Consider the following 20923-nt stretch of genomic DNA (forward strand, 5'->3'; position numbering starts at 1 on the left):
AGCAGAGCCAAGACTCTGTCACACTAGGGGCAAGTAGTGGCAAGGTACCTCACAATCTTGGTTCTTGGGTACCCTTGGAAAGCTGTATCAGACCGAGTTCCACTGTGACTTGGGTCCAAGCCCTGTCATTTTCCAGTCTGGATGCAACTCAAGCCATAGACCTGAGTCAGAAGGTCTGCACAGTGTAGCCTGGACACGTTAGCATGGCTCTGCTGGTCCAGCAATTGCAAACCCAGGTTTACAATGTAGCATGCGCTCAGAGACACCGAGTCCACAAGCCTAGGTCCTACAGACCCAGGTTTACAATACAACGTAGACATACATTAGGATGACACATGATAAGTTTGTTTTTTAATAAGATACGAAATTACACACACACACACACACAAATGATGTTAAAAGAACATTAAGACTGCACATAAAATTCAAGGACTCAAAAGTTAGGAAATGCCAGAATTAAGGATGCCTGTGCAACCTTAATTAAGCCCCCTTGTGGATATGCATTTATGATAGTATGATTATGTAATTATGATTATTTTTCCACAAGATCCCTGCCTCATTCAGTTCACAGAATGGAGCTACTCTGGGGATGAATTAGGGTCATATAGTGAAGAAACCTGTCTGTAGGACCCCTACTTCATTTGTTGCAAAGTTGGAAGTGTGTAATTAATGAGGCAGGGGTTGGAAGAGAAAGGAGACCTTAATAATGTCCTTTTAATGTAATTTTTGTGTGGTCAGTAACATTCCATGTTCACCTCACCCAAAGCCAGATATGTATTGAAAAAACAGAATTCCTGTACAGACCTCAGCAGAGAGTCTTTCTGCTTACAGAAGTGGCCACCTCAGAAAGGGAGATACCCACATGTAAAATTTATGTTCGGTTTATGGGCTACAACTAGGATCAAAACCAGTCTTAACTTCCATGAGGAACAAACAAACCTTTCCCCAAAGGTATGGGTCAGAGACAGCAGGTTTGCTAAAGGTATGGAAGACAGGTGAGATGGAAACATTAGGGAACAAATGGGGAATTGGGGACGATATTAAAGGTGGAGAGAAATATACAAAACATGGGCAGAAATAAAAGAAAAGGATATGGGAAAAGCAAGTCACAAAATTGTTGGATGGGTGTGAGAATACAGAAGTGCCTCCAGTAGTTGGACTGGTAGCTGAAAAACAATCTCATTTACATTTGAAGTTAGGTGGAATATGGGTGAGGGAAATAAAGGGACCCATAACAGACAAATACAATTTAACCAAATGCAAGGTCAATAGTAATTAATAATATGAAATCTATCCAGGTACTTATTTGGCACTCATTACTGTAGTATCTGAACGCCTCACAATCATTACTGGATTTTATCCTAATACCGCCCCTGTGAGGGAGAAAGTATTATCACCATTTTACAGATGCAGAGCTAAGGCACAGAGTACATTAAGTCACTTATCCAAGTTCATACACAAAATATGAGGCAAGAACTGAACCTAGCTCTCCTGAGTCCCAATACAGTATTCAAACAGTAGACAATCCACACCCCCTGTGTTTGATCCACTCATCTTCTCTGTCACATTTCTAAATCCAATCTAGTGCAGCAACAGATTTATTTCCACTTTTAAGATTATTTTGTAAAACATTCATATTAAACAGATGTTTCTGTATTTAAAGAGAATATATCTATTTCCCCACAAACACCAGTACAGCAACAATGAAATTAATTTAAACAACCATCTGTTACTACAACTGTTCATCCAGACACAGGATGATACAAAGCCGTAATTTAAGAACAAAGATACAATTTACACCATTTCATAAAATGTTTATTGAGGATGGTAACACAGGATAAATCATGCAACAGCTCAGTAAAAAAGGGAATCATGTAAAGAATATAAAGAATGGTAATTGGTGCTGCTGATTTTCAAACAAGTTTATAAAAATCATACTAATTGTCCAAAAGTGACACATCAAAAACCACTTGAAGCTGAACATGGACATTACTTGTAAAGTATTCATTAAAAAACTGAAGACATTTAAAATGGTCACCTACAGATTACTGCAATTGACAACTATCATGGGTTATTCATCCTTATAGCTGCAACAATATTACTACTAATGAAAGTAGGGCTCTACATCCAAAACAGTTTAACCACCTTTTCCTGAATAAAGAACACAATAGAAATGTTTATCACTAAACCACACAGCCAAGCACCTTACCCTCTCTAACCTGCATTGCCACCAAATACTTTATCACTAGGATTGCCTTCCAAGACAACAGATCAAAGACACAGAGGGCACGCACCCTGGTGGCCACAAGAATGGACTCCCTAACATCCTTTAACAGCCTGTTTTTAAAAGGGAAGGAACCAAAAAGAGAGAAAACTCTAACAAAACATGACTGTCAGCCTTAATGGCATTGACATGTTTTCATAGGAAACTCCCTATCAGCACATGGCATAGCATACTTGTCACAAGAACTTCACATCAAATATCAGTGGGTTCAGATTTAAGTTGACAGATATAATTCACCTTTTGGAAAAAAAATAAATATAGTGGAATGAAAACTGAAATGAAGGGGAAGAATAATGATTACCATCCATCAGACAGCACACGTGTGTGTGCACTGAAATAAATCAGTAATTTGAAAGAATCCTTGAAAATTAAAAAAAAAAATCATTTGTACTTATTTCTGGTCAAACAATCTCACAAAACCTCACTTTTGGAACTATTCAAATTGAAACTACACACTGAATTTATTAATACAGTATAAGTTTCTTTATGTAAAAAATCTTTATACATAGTAATAAAAAAGATAGAGGCAAGATGCATCAAACAGAAATCCGCTGGTTGTTTTTCCTCTGTTCTTACAGAGCCACTGATGACTATCTGTGCTAAAAAGAGAGTTGTATTTCTGACTATCTGTCTCAAGCATCTTCGCCTTTGCTTGTGGTAAGGATTGTTCTGTCCAAGCATCCAGAAGGACAGATGCTGGTGATGATTTTTGGCACTTACGCTGGCAAACTGAGCTTCTTTCCTTTTAGTACTAGGGAAAAAAGAGAAAAGTTACTAAACACATAGATGTATCCATGGACACATTGTTGAAGTATGTGAAGGAACACAATTTATCAGACAGAATCACTTCTTTGTAAGGAATGCTCTATAATCAGGTCCTCCTAACTCTCATCGCCCTGCCATTAAATTCCCGGGGAGAGTATATGGAAGGAACAGACTATTCCACTCTTCCCCCTTGTGTACACATGGGAATTCTTAAATTCTAGCATCATGAATTTTGCCAGGCTATGGTATGCTAACATCAATGAACCAGTAGTGGTGATCTAACAGAGTGGGCCTGACCAAAGTAATAAAATTCACAATTATGCAACTTTGGGGTGACACAATGGGGGGAAATACGAGGAGGAGCAGAACAGATTCTACAGGGCTGATGGTTTCTTGGATCAACATAAAATACACTCAAATCTTATTTGTTCAGGAGGTGTTCTCCATCTTGAAAGACGCTCCTTGGGACTCGTACTACCAGTTTAAAAAGTGTGGCAGAGCTGTGCTGATTCTACAGGGTTCAGGACGCAGGGATGACTTTTTTTTTTTTTTTTTTGGAACAAAGTGCAATGTGGATACACTGAATTACATTCGTTTGAGCTATGTCAGAGGGGCTAATCAGAACCATGGTCCCACCTGTAGTGCAGACAGGTCATCAAAAGGCCCAGAACTACCAAAGAATGTACTGTAATAATTTACACATAATATTAACAAGTTCGTGACCTCAGTACAGAGAATCAGTAGAAAAAAGTCAATTTAACCATGCCTGACACTACAGGGTATTATAATACAACTTGATGCTGCCAGTTCCTGTACTACTTACCTTTTGTAACATACAAATAGAAGAAGTCGCAGTAAAGAATGGTCTGGACCACACCAGCAACAACAGCTATGAGGTCAAAGAATCCTTCAAAATAGTAGCGCCAAATCCAATTGATTAGGTACAAGGCACGGTACAGACCCAAGAAGAAAAGATAGTGAGTGGTAATGGTCTCTGCTTCTCCAGTTTTACTAATCATAAAAAGCTGGGGGAGGATAGCAACTGATTCAAGATAGATGGAGAAGGTCCACAAGATCTGAAAGAAAAAAGGCAGGTACATTCAATACCACTAATTTTGCTCCATTCCTATGGGTAAGGAAAATGTTTGATTTGACCTCAGCTTTTACCCTCTAACAATTTTATGAATACAGTAATTTGACGAGTCCTCCTTGTCACAAATCCAGACAAAACCTTCTCCAATCAGGACAAGTAGGAAAACTGCATACACTTGTTCCCGAGATGAGTCACAGCCAAAGTGACTGTAGACAAGAGAATCTCTGAATCAACTACCTAATGAGCTTGCAGTAGTTTGCCGATGAAGTCAACGTTTCCTAGTATGTGCCTTTCACTTAAAGATTTGCAGCACCCTGAAATCCATTTAAGAGACTTGATTCTGTGAGATGCTGAGGGCTTTCTACACCGTGCAGCTTTTAGCGACAAGGCTGTGTCGACATAGCCTTGTCCCTAAAAGTCAGTGTGTGTAAACACTCCTTGTTTGAACTTTGTCGGCACTTTTGCCGACAAAATACTTCCAGCCCCGCGAGTGGCGTTAGCTTTGTCGGCAGAAGAGCACTCCTGCGTTCACACAGCCACTTGTGTCGGCAAAACTTTTGTTTTGCGCATGCGTGTGGGGGGTAGGGGTGGGATGCTTTTTTAAGTACCCGTGAAAGACAGAAGTTTTGTCAACAACTTTGCAGTGTACACATACCCTGAGGGTCTCCAAATTGTTGAGGCCATTTTTCATCTCTCTGGATCAGCTTTTAAACAAAGACTCTTAGGCTAGTAAATTGAGAGTAAGTTCCTCCTATTTTCTTTCATCACCACCACCACACAATTAGGGCCTAATCCTGCACAAACTGAAGACAGTGGCAAAACTTCCACAGACTTCACTTGTTGCAGGGCCAGGCCCTAATTGTGAAAGAAGTTAAAAAAAAAAAAAAAAAAGGAGAGAAAAAAATGTCAGTTGACTAGAAGATAATTCTTATCCATTTACCTTATTAACTGAGGAAAGCAATTATCAATCTACAATTGTTGTGTGCTCACCAGACAAAAAGCAGACAAAAAGGTAAAATTCCATTTTATGCCTAAATGGAAAGAACATCCAGCCTAAAGTTTTGCAACATCAGTGGAAATCAAAATAGAGTATTTTAACACTGGCTGAAAGCTCACTAGTCAACAGAAAAAAAGAGAGATTTAAAAACAAAATGTTGCAATGAAGGACATCAAGACAATATTAAGACACTTTCCTTAATGAAATCTACCAACTCTATGGTCTAGAAAAATTCAATTTCACTCCAATTAAAATATACACAGGAAGGTATATTTTATACTATAATGGGCACAGAAAATAAATGCTTCAGAAATGATAAACAAATTTACTGTATTTCTAGTGTGGCTACAATTCCTGCAAATACTCTAGAAAGTTTGCAATACAGTATAATGATGCAAAATTTCAGAATTTTTGTAATTCTTTTTGGTTTCACCAGATGGCACCAAATTCTCACCTGCTGCCAGTCTGGTAAGCTTGAAAAATGCCCCAAACATAAGACAAATGATACTGCTGGATTAATATCACAGCCATGAGCGTGAGGGGAACAATATATGCTTCTGTTTTATAAAATAATGAAGTGACCATCAATTTGAGCACTACATTCAGTCTTTAAAGCGCCATAACCTGTATTCTTTATACACACCACATTCTGACTGAAGTTCAGAGAGTTTAAAGGTGTGTTAAGGGTGCAAGACCACCATATCTGTCATAGGATGTATTTTACGAATGGGCTTTTTAGAAGTGTCTCTTATGTCCAATACACCCTCAAAATATTTTTTCATACTGAAACATTTCTAACTGTTGAAAGCATATTTTAAATAAAATTACATCATCTTTACATTATTACAGAAAACCAACAAACTTAAAATACCAGAAATAACCTCAACCAACCTCTAGAGGGGAGAAGTCATGATTGACAAGAAACGAGAGTCCACCAACAGGAACCACCAGAAACTCCACTCGGAATGTATCATGGTTTCCATCGTAGGTAGCCTTAAATTTCATGTAGATCAGGTATACAGTGGCATATGAGCAAGCAACGTAGATAAGCTAATAAGAAAAAAAAAACAGAACATAAATATGCTTGTGCAGTCCCTAACAAAGAAAAATACATTACTGTTTATAAAAAACCCAAGCTTACTGTTTGTCTATATGACACTGTAAAAGAATACAAGGAGTGAATGGTGTTTTGCTCCTCTTGGTAGAGTACTAATTCAAAAGCCAATAACTTTTGGTTCTACATTTTTAACCTAAATAATTATACAAGTTATAACCTGCTGACTTCTGTCAGACAGGATGTAAGGCAGTTTCCACTATAACCCTCTATTTTCATATTTCACCTTTAGTTCTTTATTTTTCCATACCTTACTTCTGGCTAATGGGGACTAAAGGAAGTTTCAGCAAAACTCTTTCAGATGTTTGGGTGGACAGGATTGGAAGGAAAAATACATTTTCCCTCTTGTAGAAAAATTGTGAAGGGGATACTAAAAACTGCCAAACATTTAAACTTAAAATTGCACATATGCATAATCCATTACTACTATGTGCTTTGGGACTTCTGAAAAATATGAAGTTATGAATGGTTGAAAATTACAGTGCAGCATGCACATGGATATTAGAAAGCAATCTGAAACACAGATCTGATCCTCATGTATGCTCTGTCATGTAGCTATAGCATCATGCTTACTCAACAGAACCGATCTAACACTTTAAAAGACACATAGCCTGGAGAAAGAGCACATGGCTAGAGGCCCTGAACTGTTGATTTCTATTTCTTTTTCCTTTTTTATCACAGACTAGCCATAATACTGTACACAGTATGCTTTGTTCCACTGCTTTGTCAGACTCTATGCAGAAAATAACATGTAAAAAAAAGCAAAATTTACATGATAAATATATTCAAATATGCCCAGAGTAACAAAACATGACTCCATCAATGTCCAGAGTCCACACATCAAAGTGAACATGAAATTTGAAGAAATATAAGCTACTGGTGGTTAAAGTGTTGGACTGGGACTTGAGATTCCAGGAGTGTGTTCCTGACTCTGCTGTTAACTTCTTGAGCAACCTTAGGTAAGTCTATTTACATGTTTGTAAAAACAATATATGGTTTATCTTACAATGTTGTGTTAACTGATGTTCATAAAGCTCCAAATACCATGATGAAAAGTCCAGCTTATTACATAGCTTTTAACAAATTACTCCTTTTCTATAGTTGCAGCTTCATCTGATCTAGATGTCGTATTTCCTCATATTAACAGCTTATAGAAGGTTTCTTTGATGGGAAAGAGTATTTGTACGGAGTGCAAGTTTCCATATACTTTGTCTGAAGCTCCTTTGTCCTTTAAGTTACCAATGCAGTAGACCATCACCTACCACAAGAGGCTTATGTTAAGGGAATTGTCTGGGCAAAACAATGACTAGCCTTTCTCACTTATGCAGTATACTGTACCTTCATAGATGTGTTATACAATGAAATGAATGAAGTGAAGAGATCCAGATAACGGGTAGTGAAGACCAGAGCAAAGAGAAGCTGGCTTTTCCCAGAAATACCTAAAGCAATAAATGAAATAATTATTTATATATCAAAGGACAATGTTTACTGATAAAGGTGTAGAAGTAAATGGTGAAAGTGCAGGAATGGATTTCCCTGCACAACTGGATTTCCCTACACAATGAGGACAGAGACTGACTTCTCAAAACTAAGAGAAGCACCAACAGTGTCAGGAGCTTGTGCACGTTAGTGATATCAAACTAAAGTGCACTGGCATCACTAAACTATGCAGTGGAAAAGGTGCCAGCATGATACAAGATTTAGTTAAAGTTATTAGAAGCCATACAGTTTGCAGATCATACTTTTGGAGGTTATGCCATCTGTTCGGTATCACCACTAGTAGCTTATATATAGCAGAGCTCAGTTATGTTAGTAAGAATTAGCTTTGTATTGTAACCAGTGTTGTCACATGCCCCTGTACATTAGCTACATACTGGATAGCTCCAAAGATGCAAGGATAGAGCATGTAAACAAGAGATACTGCATATTTCAGGGATCAGAGGAGCACACAAACACCAGTTGCTTAGTGACTTGAAAGGAATTAAAGCTATTTTAACAGTGAATATGGCAATCTAATCTTACAGTTGAATTGCTCCACATGATTAGCCAAATAAATTTTATATAGAATAGTCAGAAAGTGTGCTTAACAGTACGTACAGTAACATTTATGATAGGACTTAAGTGACCTAATTGCCTAAATCTTATTTTAAAAATGGGATTTAGGCTTGTAAAGCCAATCCTGCGAAGACTTTGCATGTGCTTCACTTCAGGCACTGTGAGTAGTTCCACTGAAGACAGTAAGTCTCAGGTACTTTAGAAAATACTCAGGTACTTTAGTGTCCTTGCCTGATATTACCATTCTGATCTGATACTCTGATGTGAGCAGTGACACTACCTGCTCTACATTTCTCTGACCATATCACTATCCTCATTTCTGATTGTTTTGGGTGAAAGTAGTTTACCCAATATTTTAGCTAAACAGATTAATCTGTTAAGGCTCAGAGACAGAGGGTAAGAAATATCTAGCATTTATAGATCTGTCCCGTTTTATGACTTGCTATAGAAGTTAAAACCTGGCACTGCAAATCTTTACTCCTCTTTATTAAGGTCCATGAAATTAATTTCCTAGTAATGGCTTTTAGGATCAGGCCCTTAAAAAATACAGAGAAAGTTCAACCATGATGCTCTCCATGCAGGGAGGAAATGCTTTGAGTAAAGTTTCCCGCAAATAAAACAATGCTTTGCACCTAAATGAACTGTATTTATACATATAGTCTATATTACTTGAGTAGCTTAATTGTAATATTTTGTTAATTAGGTACTTTATTACAACTTTCATATGTAATAAACATTTATTTGGGAAGCTTAATACATTCTCTCTAGTATCAACCAACTGCCAATAACCTAAATCTTAACATAATAAAGTAAAAGCTATAAAAGCTTAAAATCTTCAGTTATGCAAATAAACAAACACTATACAGTTTTTGTTTATATCTTTTCTGTGCTGGAATTTTGCAATCTTAGTTTCCAAAAAATGAAATTTATAGTTTAAGCCCCCACTCACCATTAGCCACAGCTGAATGGGGTTCTCAAGCCCTGAAAATGGGCATTTAGAATATTTTGAATATAAAAGTAAATCCATTTATTTGGCCCCTGAAGTCCAGACCAGCCAAGGATACCCGGCATCAGGCCAGGTACAGAACCTACTGTAGACTTGAATCAGCCTACTGTGAAAAGTCAAGATTTGCAACAAACAAACAAACCCAAAACAACCACCTCCAAACCATTGTAGGGTTTTGTTTTGTTTTTTAAAAATCTTTCTAAAATGGCATTTTTTGGAGAAAATTTGGACTTGTCTTTCCCATATAAGTTGGCTATAGCTTCTAGTAAGGATCAGTGATGAGCGTGAAGTCATCAGCACAGTGTAGCAGCTGGTCCCATGGAAGGTATTGATTCCAGGACCTACCAGATGAAAAAAGGTCCATTTTATATTAAAAATGTGCATAATGCCCCTCTTACCTGCTCATTTAGGGTATATACATCATGTAGTTTGATAACCTGTAATTGCACGGGCTATCTTTAACACTTGGCAAGGGATATTGCAGAAGACCAAATCAATTTCATGAGTTAATTTGCAGAACAAACAATCTAATTTGAAATGGATTGCAGAAAACAATCTGTACATGACAGTTTTACTCCTGGGAAATTCTGTGCCAAAAAATTAAAAATTCTGCAAAATTATTTGTCAAAATAACACAATATAATCACGCCAGTTTCAATTATTTTGGCAATTTATTTCAAAATACCTGTCAGCAAGTATGTCTGTAACAATATAGACAGAAAAAAAAAAAATACAGGAAATGCGGGGTTTTTTTGTTTTGACAAACATATTTCTTACTAGGCATATTAATACAGAACTCTAAGTTATTCATTTAAACTACAATCCAGAAATGTATTTCCCACATCCCTCAGAAGCAGTGCAAAGGCTTGGAGGAGTCAGGGGTAGTGGAGGAATTGAGTGAGAGGGAAGGAGCCTGGGAGGGAAGCTGGAAGGTTGCTGGATGTGGGTGGGAGAAGTATGGCACATTTTTGTGTGTGTGTGTGTGGGGGGGGGCGCGCGACTGTTACGGAGCATCCCCTATGCAGACCCTGACTGACCCCTAGCCCCTCCCATTCAGTCATGCACATCTGCCCCGTCCCCATGTGTCCCTGTGCCCCATCCCCTTCTGTCCCTGCAGCCCTCTACCCCCTGGGAGCTTCCCTTCTCTGTCCCCATGTGGCCCTGCAGCCCTCCTCCCATTTAGCTCAATACAGTCATCTCACTAGCTCCTTAGCCTGCGCCCATCTATTCCACACCACTAACCCTTCTGAACCCCAGACTGTGACCTCCCAGAAACCCCACGTGCCACACTGTCTGTCCCCTGCCTCCTCACCTGTCCCCACAGTGAGGACTGCAGCCTCTTTCCCCTCCCTCTCTGCTGGCTGCCCTCTCTTCTGGTGCCACAGCAGCCCCTGGTAGGCAGAAGTGTAACTGCAGTGCCTCTCCAGCAGAATCTATATTCTGCAGAGGGAAAAAAAAAAAAAAAAAATCTACAGAGGACATGAATTCTGTGCCTGCACAGTGGCACAGAATTCCACCAGGAGTACAGTTCATGGAAGCACATTATTTAGCATGTTATATTGACTTTCATGTCATAAAAAGGAAATTTATAATGATATTAAATAAGGTCAGCTGCAACTTCCTGTATGGAATTCAACACAAAGATTCCTAGTAATTATTTCTGAGTTGCTGTTTGGTGTGGTAAATATTTTTCTGAAGCCTTAATTCAAAAGCTGAAATAATCAGTTTGGCAATCCAAAATCTGGATTGTTTTTCTGCCAAAGCTCTAATGAGCAGCACTACCTGAATTAATTTGCTATCCCCTTGGACTCCTTCCTCTAACTTAATCTAACACATTACCAGAACAATTTAAGGCAGGGGTTCTCAAACACGGACAGTGTGATCCACTTCTCATATAAAGAGATTGTCTTGTGGTCTCCCCTCTCCTATCACAAACTACCTCTTCTTTGTGGCCTCAATCCCTCCAGTGTTCTCTTAGGAATCACTGGCTCAGAGCAGAGGTACATAAGCTGTCTCCCCCTCATTTCCAGCTGCTTTTTCAGGACTTCAGGCTCTTCTTGGAACACAGACCTTGGACACACACAGACAGAAAAGAGTAATCAACACTATGACTTGCCAGCTCTCCACGGACCATAAACTACAGTTTGGGAATCACTCATTTTGGCGCTTTTGTTTTTTAATTATTTCTAATTTTCTCCTTACTTTGGGAGCACACAATTAAACCATCTGTCGGTTTGCTCACACCCTTCCTTAAAATCTGAGAAAATCATACGGTGCATGCATGTTTGGTATTACGTTACAAACTGCTCTAATAAACAAGCTTTGTAAGTGATAGCATAAAGCCCTCAAGATGACAGTTGGGTATTCATCAGTGACTGTTGAAGTGTTATCTGGTACCATTATAATGGGTGATGTGCTTCTGGAATGGCCTTACAGACAAATTTGTGTAAACTGATATTTACAGAATTCTTAGAATATAACACATATTGATATGACAAACTCCCACAGGGAAAAATCATAGAATCATTGAAATGTAGGGCTGGAAAGGACCCTGAGAAGTCATCATGTCCAACCCCCTGTGCTGAGGCAGGATTAAATAAAACTTAAACCATGCCTCACAGGTGTTTATCTACCCTGTTCTTAAAAATCTCTAATTATGGAGATTCCACAACTTCCCCTGGAAGCCTTTTCTTGGTCTTAACTACCCTTATAGTTAGAAAGTTTTTCCTAATATCTAACCTACATCTCCTTTGCTACAGATTAAGCTCATTATTTCTTGTCCTACCTTCAGTGGACAGTGAGAACAATTGATCACCATCTTCTTTATAACAGCCCTCAGTCTTTTTTTCTCAAGACTAAACATGCCTAGGTTTTTTTTAACCTTTCCTTTTAGGTCACATTTTCCTGAACGATTTACCATTTTTGGTGCTCTCCTCTGGACTCTCTCCAATTTGTCCACATCTTTCCTAAAGTGTGGTGCCCAGAACTGGACACAGTACTCCGGCTGAAGCATCAACACTGCTGAGTAGAGCGGGAAAATCACCTCCCATTTCCTACATAGGACAGTCCTGTTAATACACCTGAGAATGATACTACACTTTTTTTGCAACTGTATCACATTATTGATTCATATTAAGTTTATGATCTATTATGACCTCCAGATCCTTGTCAACAGTACTACCACGTAGCTAGTTGTTCCCCATTTTGTAGTTATCGATTGATTTTTCCTTTCTAGGTGAAGTACTTTGCGCTTGTCTTTACTCAATTTCATCTTTTTGAATTCAGACCAATTCAACAATTTGTCAGGGTCATTTTGAATTCTAATCCTGTCCTTCAAAAAGCTTGCAATCCCTCCCATTTTGGTGTCATCTGCAAATTTTATAAGCGCACCGACCACTCCAATATCCGAGTCATTAATGAAAATATTGATTAGCACCAGACCCAAGACTGATTCCTGCAGGACCCCACTAGATACACGCTCCCCATTTGACAGCAAACCACTTAAAACTACTTTTTCAGTAGTCTTTCTACCAGTTGTGCACCCTCCTTATAGGAATTTCATCTAGACAGCATTTCCCTGGTTTGCTTATAAGCGTGTCATGTGGGACTGTGTCAAAAGCCTTACTAAAATCGAGATATAGCACATCTACTGCTTCCCACGTCCACTAGGCCAGTAACCCTGCCAAAGAAGGAAATTTTGCCATGGTTTGACATGACTTGACAAATCCATGCTGGTTATGCCTTATACCCTATTAATCTCTAGGTACTTAAAAACGGATTGTTTAATAATTTGTTCCAGTATCTTTCCAAGTATCAAAGTCAGGCTGATTGGTCTATAATTCCCTGTGTGCTCTGTTTTCCCCTTTTTAAACATAGATACTATCTTTGCCTTTCTCCAGGCCTCTGGGACCTTACCAGTCCTCCAAGAGTTCTTAAAGATAACTGATAACAATTCCAAGATTGCTTCAGTTCATTCCTTAAGTACCCTACGATGAATTTCATCGGGCCCTGCCGAGTTGAATATTTTTAACATATTTAAACATTCTTGACCTTGGTCTTTCCCTATTTTGGCTTGCATTCCTTCCCCTTTCTTGTTTAATATTAACTGCATTGAGTATCTGGCCACCATTAACCTTTTTAGTGAAAACTGAAGCAAAATAGGCATTAAATACCTGAGTTTTCATGATGTCATCAGTTATTAGCTCTCCTTCCCCACTAAACGGAGGACCTATACTTTCCTTCATCTTTCTCTTGCTCATAATGTATTTAAAGAACTTACACCTTTTATATCCCTTACTAGGTGTAACTCATTTTGTATCTTAGCTCTTCTCATTTTGTCTGTACATTCTTTTGTTTTTCTTTTGTACGCATCCTTGCAACTTGTCCATGTTTCAACTTTTTGTAGGATTCCTTTTTGATTTTCAGGTCATTAAAGAGCTCCTGATGGAGCCATATTGGCCTCTTCCTATCTTTCCTTCACATTGGGATAGTTTGCAATTGAGCCTTCAATACTGTCTCCTTGCAAAACTGCCAGCTCTCTTGAACTCCTTTTTCCCTTAGGTATTCTCCCCACATGACCTTACTTACCAGTTCTTGGAATTTGCTAAAGTCTGCTTTTTTGAAGTCCATTGTCCTTATTCTAGTGCTCTCATTCCTTCCTTCCTTCCTTCCCTTAGGATCGTCAAATCTATCATTATATGATCACCTGCACCCAAATGAACCTCAGAAGGGATGAGCCTCTGAAGACCACAGTGAATTTATTCCCACTCACTGTTGTTAGGGCTCAGAGGCTAGAGCCCTGAGAGAAGAGAAAAGAAGGATCTGAACTCCTTCCCCAGTCCACCTGACTTTTCTTTAAGAATATAAACCCTGGTAAATTTATCTCCATCTCACAAAGAGGAATAGATAAGAGCATAAAGCAGATTTTTCCTACTAAAAGAGCTAAGGAAAAGTAGGCAATTAATTTCCTTTTAGAAGGGCATTCTGGGAGTGGAAGGAGTCTGGGGCCCTATAAAACACAGGCTATTTCACTACTTAGTGCTAGAAAAAGCAGTCCCCAGGAGAGATGTTACAACTCTATAACTTACTGGAGACAAAGGTAAAAGTTTATTTGTTTCCAAAAACCTACTAACTTTGGAAAAAGTGACTTTGGGGCATTGATAGCATTTTGATCATTAAGCACCTATGGGAGATGGGACTAAATTCTATTTTATATTATCTGTTTGCTGATATAATAAGTACCCCAGTATTCCGAAAAGATCACACAAGAAGTCCGGTGGAGCAGGGAATTGAACCGGGATCTTCTGGATCTCAGGTCAGCACCTTAACCACTCAAGCAGTAGAAAATATAACCTTTCATCTTAGTCACTGGTTTCAATATAGCCCTTCTTCAGCATCTCATATGCCTGGGTTGGAAGTCTTTTTAAACTCTCAAACCATAAGCTTTTCTCTGCATTTGTTTCTTGACATTGGGCCCAGTACTCCAAAACTCTTATTTGTATGACTCACATCAAGAAGGATTTGTAGAATTGGGCTCTTTGACTGTAAACTCTACTGGTAAGGATTATATTTTAAGTAACATTAACCTGTAGGGCCCTTTATAAATAGTTCTGAACTGCTGTTCTATCTACATCCTAAGTTCACTGCTAGATATCCTAATAAAGATTGTTAGAAAACAAGTTACTTTTGTATTGTCACAAATACTGTACCTCAAAACTGGTAACTTTAAAAAACAGTTTCCCCAAACTACCAAATGAATAGTGACTGTAGCTGACACAAAATATCAGTATTTCCATATTCTTCACCTTTCCACATCTAGCTTGCTTGTTCATAGACTGCTAAAGAAAAGCTCTATAACCTACCTGCACAGGGTATTAAACATTTTTTAATTTGGTGAGCGTGGCTTATAGATGCTTCACAACATACTACCTGTCCTTAAGTCATTTTATTTCCCCATCCTCAGTCCCTCTGGGGCTCTTAATTTACAACAACTCTCCACTTGTACTTTGTTAGCCTAACATCTTAGCCATTCCTGCTTCGCTATAAAATTAGTACCTAGGCAATGCTTCCTGCCAACAAGTGACAGCAAGGACTAGTTACAGGAATACCTGCTCTCACAGAGGGCCAAAAAAAGCTCCAGTTGAAGGCCAGGCTTCTTGGAGAATTGGTATTACATATAGCTGCTGAGTGGGCAGATTATTTAATACACATATATGAACCACCTAGATTGAATTACTGGAGCAGCAGTAGTTCTAGCTTTCTGGAACAATGTTCAATGGTAGAAAACTGCTTCCAAAGCTATTTCCAGATAGCTCTACTGTTCACTGAGTGAAACTGTAGAAGCCTCATCACTTTTCTCTATGGATACATATTCCATGGTAATAATTTAGTCTGACCTCCTGTACAACTGTCCCCAAAATGATTCCTAGAGGATATCTTTTTAGAAAAACATCCAATCTTGATTTAAAAACGTCAAGTGATGGACAATCCATCATGACCCTTTGCAATTTTTTTTAAAATCACCATCCATGGGATCCCTCCACACACTGGGGTTCCCCCTACTTGAACACACACCAGTCCAGGGATGCCCCACTCTGTAGCAGCAGAGAGTTAAGACTTGACTAAACAAAGCACTAATACATGTACAATAGGTATCAAGCCTTTCCCCAATGCAGTGATAGTGAATTGACACAGCTAAATTACAGACCCATGAGAACAGTGGTTCTGAAAAACTGACACCATACAGCCAGAATTCAACATCATCCCTCTTCCTAGCAGCTGAATCCACCACACCTTCAGTTAGCTGCCACGTCAGACTAGGCCAGGAATCCCAATTGAGAGCCTATTCTCAAGCCCGGATTCAGTCATTCGCTTCCAATTTTCTATTGCAGTTGGCAATATAAGTGAGAGATCGCTCCAACCCCCCGAATCTAATAGGATGGCAACGTAACACCATTTGAAAAAGGAATAAAGAGTGCAGATTGGTGTGATTAGATCTAAAATACAAAGACTGCAAGAGAAAATTCAGGATTTGCAAACTGCAATGTCAGCTACTCCAAACATCAACACCAAAGCCTGCCCTTCGAAAATTAGATCTGTGTTGAAAGAAAGAAAGCATACACAGAGAAAAATTTAGGCTGGACACTGCTAGAGAATGAGCACAGCTCGCTTAAAATTAAGAAACTAATCTTATTTCTGCAACTCTGATTTAGTTGTGCAAAGTGACGCTTGCCTGCCTTCCAGGAGACTCATTCCTTCCTCCTCCAAACCAGCCCCCCATTCATTCGCTTTCCACTGGGCAGTTACATAAGGAATGAGCTGCACAACTGTAGGATGGAGGAAAGTACTGGTGCTTTCTGCAGCGCGTCAGGGGCTGAAGCATGAATAACTGCAACTGCTTAAAGCCACTAAATCTTTAACATGATCAGAGCTGTCACACGAGGCGGCAACGGAAGCGCATCGCCCTTATTTAGAGCTAGCCCAGTCCTAGGGTGTTTTTCGGGGGAGGAAAGGCAAGGACGAGTGTCTCCCTGATTCACATCAACCCAAGCCTCCCACATTTGGGAAGGGGAAGTCTGCATGTTGTCTACACGCCGGATAGCTCTTCAGAGAAAACTCCCCCTTCACCCTGCTGCTGGGGATTTTGTGAGTACCCCATGAAGACCTGTCAGTGCTCTCTCTCCAGCAGACAAATACGCCCCCCAGCGAAGAAATCCCCCCCTCCCATCCCCAGCAAAGGTACCGCTCCTCACCTCAGTGCCCCAGGGGCGTGAGGGCCAAAACCCCCTCGCTGCCCCATCCCCGGCAACTGAGGCAACTCCTGGGGGGGGGAGCGGGGTGTTGCCCCACACCAGGAGGGGAGGGCAGAGGCCCCTGTGGAAAAGCGGGTTTCCCCACAGAGGGGGCTGAGAGGAGACCGCGAGATCGATCCACGCCCCCCCCCCCGGTCGGTCTAGTTCCCTCCGTCCCCCTCCCCGCAGCGGAGGATCAGGCCCCGCTCCCCCGCGCAGGGTCGGTCGGGTCCTCCCAGGGAACATCAGGCCCCGCTCCCTCTCGGGTCGGTCTGTTCCGCCCAGGGAGGATCAGTCCCCGCTCCCTGGGGTCGGCTCTGGTCAGTCCGGTCCGGTCCGCCCAGGACGTATCAGGCCCCGCTGGCCGCTCCCCCAAGTCCGTGCGGTCCCCCCGGGCACGCACCGGCGCAGGAGCGGGTCTTCCAGATCTTGAGCAGCAGGATGATGATGGCCGCCAGGTGGGACAGGTCCCCGGTGAGGCGGAAGATGTTCATGGCGGAGGCAGGGGAGCCCGGAGCCGGGGACCGAAGATGGCGAGAGCTCAGCGGACACCGAACGACGTGGCCCGGAGACGTGGCCAGACAGCCAGCGCGCCCAGTGCACCCTGGGAAACCGGAGCGGGAGGCCCCGCCCCACACACCGCGAGGGACACGCCCCCTCCCCCCGCCTCGGGGGCTGAGCGCGCTCGCACTCCCCTGGGTCCCCAGGCCCCTGCGCGGGGCGCGCGCCCCGTGAGCAGCAGGCCCCAGGCCCCCTCGGCGGGCTGTTAGTGGGGCCCCTCCCGACGCGTCACTCAAGCCCAGCAGTAGCTCTGGCCGAGCAGTAAGGAGCCGGGTGCACGAGGTAACCCGCTCCCCCAGTACAGCCCTCACACACCTGTGTCCTCTGCCTGCCGCCCCCCGCCCCCTCAGCCAGCAGCTTAATCTGCACTCCGGGCATGACTAGCTCTGCCAAACACTAGCTCGGGGCTGTGCTTCAGCGCCCCGGGGTGCGGGGGGGGGGGCGGAAGAGCTTTGCAGAGGACCGTCCCCATCCCCAGGGGTGCTGGACAAGACATGCTGGTCTTGGGCCAGGGACTGTGCCTTTCTTTCCCTGTGTTTCAGACAGTGCCTGCCCCCATTGGGGCACTCCGGCACTCATCTGTCTCGCTCCGTGTATGGGGCACATCACTGGACTAGCTGACTTGCTTGGAGTAGGTTTCCTTTGACTTGGGGCTGACTAGCTTCGTGCTGATTTTTAGGGTCCGGAGTCGTGCAAGTCAATTTAATTGAAAGTGCAGCATTTGTCATAGTCACTAGCACTCCCTGCAGCGGGGTAAGGGTATTACCCTTGTGTAAGGCTTGATCTGTTAGCCACTTACATTGGGAACTCTGTGGCAGGGAAGACGTTTCAAAGTAGAGAGGTCATAATTAATCTTGGTCCAGTGGTTAGGGCACTAGCCGAGGACGTGGGAGACTGTTCAGTTCCCTGCCCCACCACAGACTTGTGTGTGACCTTGGGCCAGTCATTTGTTCCTCTTTGGGCATGTCTGCATTGTCCTTGCCCCAGAAAAAAACATGTTCTTAACTCAGTTAGCTAACCCACATCAGCTAACTTGGGTTAAAATAGCAACCTCAGCCTCCTCAAAGGTTCAACTCAAGCTGCTAACCTGAGGTAAAAGCCAAGTTGCTGTGTCGTCACTGCTATTTTTACCTGAGTTAGCTAACTATCCAGAGTAAGGAACACACCTTCTTTTGCAGTGTAGACATTCCCTATAAGTGTTCCCAAGCTGTAAAATGAAGATAATAGCACTTCCCTACATCACCTTTTATAGTTGTGACAATAAAAACATTAAAGTTTGTGAAGTACTTTGAGATCTACTGATGAAAAGTTTTGTTAAGATTTAGGTATTACACTTACTTGAAGCAATATTAGGCCTCTCTCCTGTAGGCTAGACTCAGCATGACAATAGAGGTGGACAAATAATTCACAGCAGATAACAGTGATTTTTGCTTTTGTTTACAAACTGTCCAGGAGCAGACTGACTCTTGCACTTATTAATCACAATTATTTTGCATAATTTTTGTGAATATTTCTGGGGCTGTAGTTCATTCATTAACAGCTTGTGAGTACTCAAAATTTAAGCTGTGGCTGGCAACATGTTATGTTGCCCATCTGCATTTGGATGAGTATAGCCCCAGAATTGGGTTTTTGATGTGAATATTTGCTATTCCAAACCTAAATCTTACTTCCTCAGAATGGTGAAGACTAAACTTAAACGGAAGGGGGGCAGAGCAGTAGGATCAGAAGTCAAGGAATAAAAGGCTCCTCAAAATGATTTGCCTGGTTTGAGAGGAAAACACATGGGGATAATCTTGCCCTTGTAGAAACTGGTGAATAATCATCTAGGGCAGTGGTTCTCAACCAGGGGTCTGGGGCCCCCCTGGGGGGAGGGAGGGGGCTGCAAGCAGGATTCAGAGGGTCTGCCAAGCATGACCGGCATTAAACTTGCTAGGACCCAGGGCAGAAAGCCAAAGCCCCGCCACATAGGACTGCAGCTCAGGGCCCTGAACCCTGCCACCCAGGGTTGAAGCTGAAACTTGAGCAACTTAACTTCACAGGACCCTTGTAGTGTGGGGCCCTGGACAGGTGCCCTGCTTGCTACCCCCTAACGCCGGCTCTGGCTTTTGTATGCAGAAAATCAGTTGTGGCACAGCTGGTCCCTGGAGTTTTTATAGCGGGGGAGGGGGAGGGTCAGAAAATAAAAGGGTGAGAACCCCTGATATAGGGTTTCATGAAATCATAAATGGAAGTGGAAGAGTCCTTTTAGGACATCTAACACCATCCCCTGCCAATGCAGGATTGTTCCCTGCACTAATAACACTTTCATCTTCAAAGTGCTTTACAATATTGGATACCACAGTCATGGGTGCTTTATAAATATGTTTAGATTGAAGTAGGCTTCCTAGTGCTTTGTCCTTATTGTATCTAGTCTCGCACATTCTTGGCAAAGACCAAGCCAGTCATGCTGGGGTGATGTAATTACCAGACAGTTGGACAACATATGTAGGTAGGAATCTCTTTTTAAAAAGCTCTATTTGGACAAATGGGATGGGGGCAGCTTTCCTCACTTTCTAGAAAACCTGTTCAAATGTCCATATTCTGACTTCTAATATGATGTATGGTGTACTTGATAAGTATTTGCATAGTGATGTTTGTTTTCTTCTTAAAGATAAAGTTGGGGTTTGATTCTAGTTTAATGATGCACGGAAGAGAAAACTCAGAAACCTTTTATATGCCTTTCAAGTAGACTAGTGATATTGTCACCTGCAACATTTAACATTGCAAACTTTCACCTAGTGTTTTGGAAGAAATGAAATCCTAAACCTGAAGAAAGGTCCTTCCTAGGCTCTTATGACATTCATCACCATGTACGTGCCCAATATCCAGATCAAAGATACATCTTCTCCAAAGTAGTACTTTCACTCTTTCCAGCTCTTGCTGTGAAAAGGCAGTCAGGCAGGGGACAACTGTTCCTTTAGGCAAAGTAATCTAGGGACGCTTTCATATGAGTAAGTTATCAAAAGACTACTGAGAAATAGGAAGTAGGTTCTCCCAGCTAGTTTTTTTTTTTTAAGTCCTAAACTCATGGAAGCTTTTCAATAAACATATTTTGCACTCCAGTACACTCACCCTGAGAAAATAACGTAACTGCTTTATTATTGTAGAAAGCTGATATCTGTTACAAAAGGGTTGCCATGCTTGAGAAAAGTCAGAAAATTCTTCACAAGCAAAATATTTGTATTTTCAAAAAAAGAAAAGGAGTACTTGTGGCACCTT

General features: G+C 41.4%; 1 protein-coding gene across 1 annotated transcript; it reads right to left on the minus strand.

Annotated features, from left to right (window-relative positions):
• Positions 1-1793: 1793 nt before the first annotated feature.
• On the minus strand, positions 1794-17733 carry KDELR2 (KDEL endoplasmic reticulum protein retention receptor 2). The gene is made up of 5 exons (XM_007060631.4): positions 17508-17733; positions 7592-7692; positions 6031-6189; positions 3873-4125; positions 1794-3035 (listed from the first exon to the last, which is right to left on the minus strand). Exons 1-5 carry the CDS (start codon positions 17596-17598, stop codon positions 3001-3003), a joined length of 639 nt encoding a protein of 212 aa, XP_007060693.1. The 5' UTR covers positions 17599-17733; the 3' UTR covers positions 1794-3000.
• Between the last annotated feature and the right edge of the window lie 3190 nt (positions 17734-20923).

The sequence above is a fragment of the Chelonia mydas genome, chromosome 10 (assembly GCF_015237465.2).
Source record: "Chelonia mydas isolate rCheMyd1 chromosome 10, rCheMyd1.pri.v2, whole genome shotgun sequence".
Classification (NCBI taxonomy): Eukaryota; Metazoa; Chordata; order Testudines; family Cheloniidae; genus Chelonia; species Chelonia mydas.

Excerpts from the sequence above, each read along its gene's own strand:
- KDELR2 (XM_007060631.4), bottom strand. The coding sequence starts at position 17,598 with ATGAACATCTTCCGCCTCACCGGGGACCTGTCCCACCTGGCGGCCATC. Across the intron at positions 4,126-6,030 it reads ATGACTTCTCCCCTCTAGAG|ATCTTGTGGACCTTCTCCAT; the intron begins GTTGGTTGAGGT and ends TTTTTCTTTCAG. Across the intron at positions 3,036-3,872 it reads CTATTTGTATGTTACAAAAG|TACTAAAAGGAAAGAAGCTC; the intron begins GTAAGTAGTACA and ends TTTTTTCCCTAG.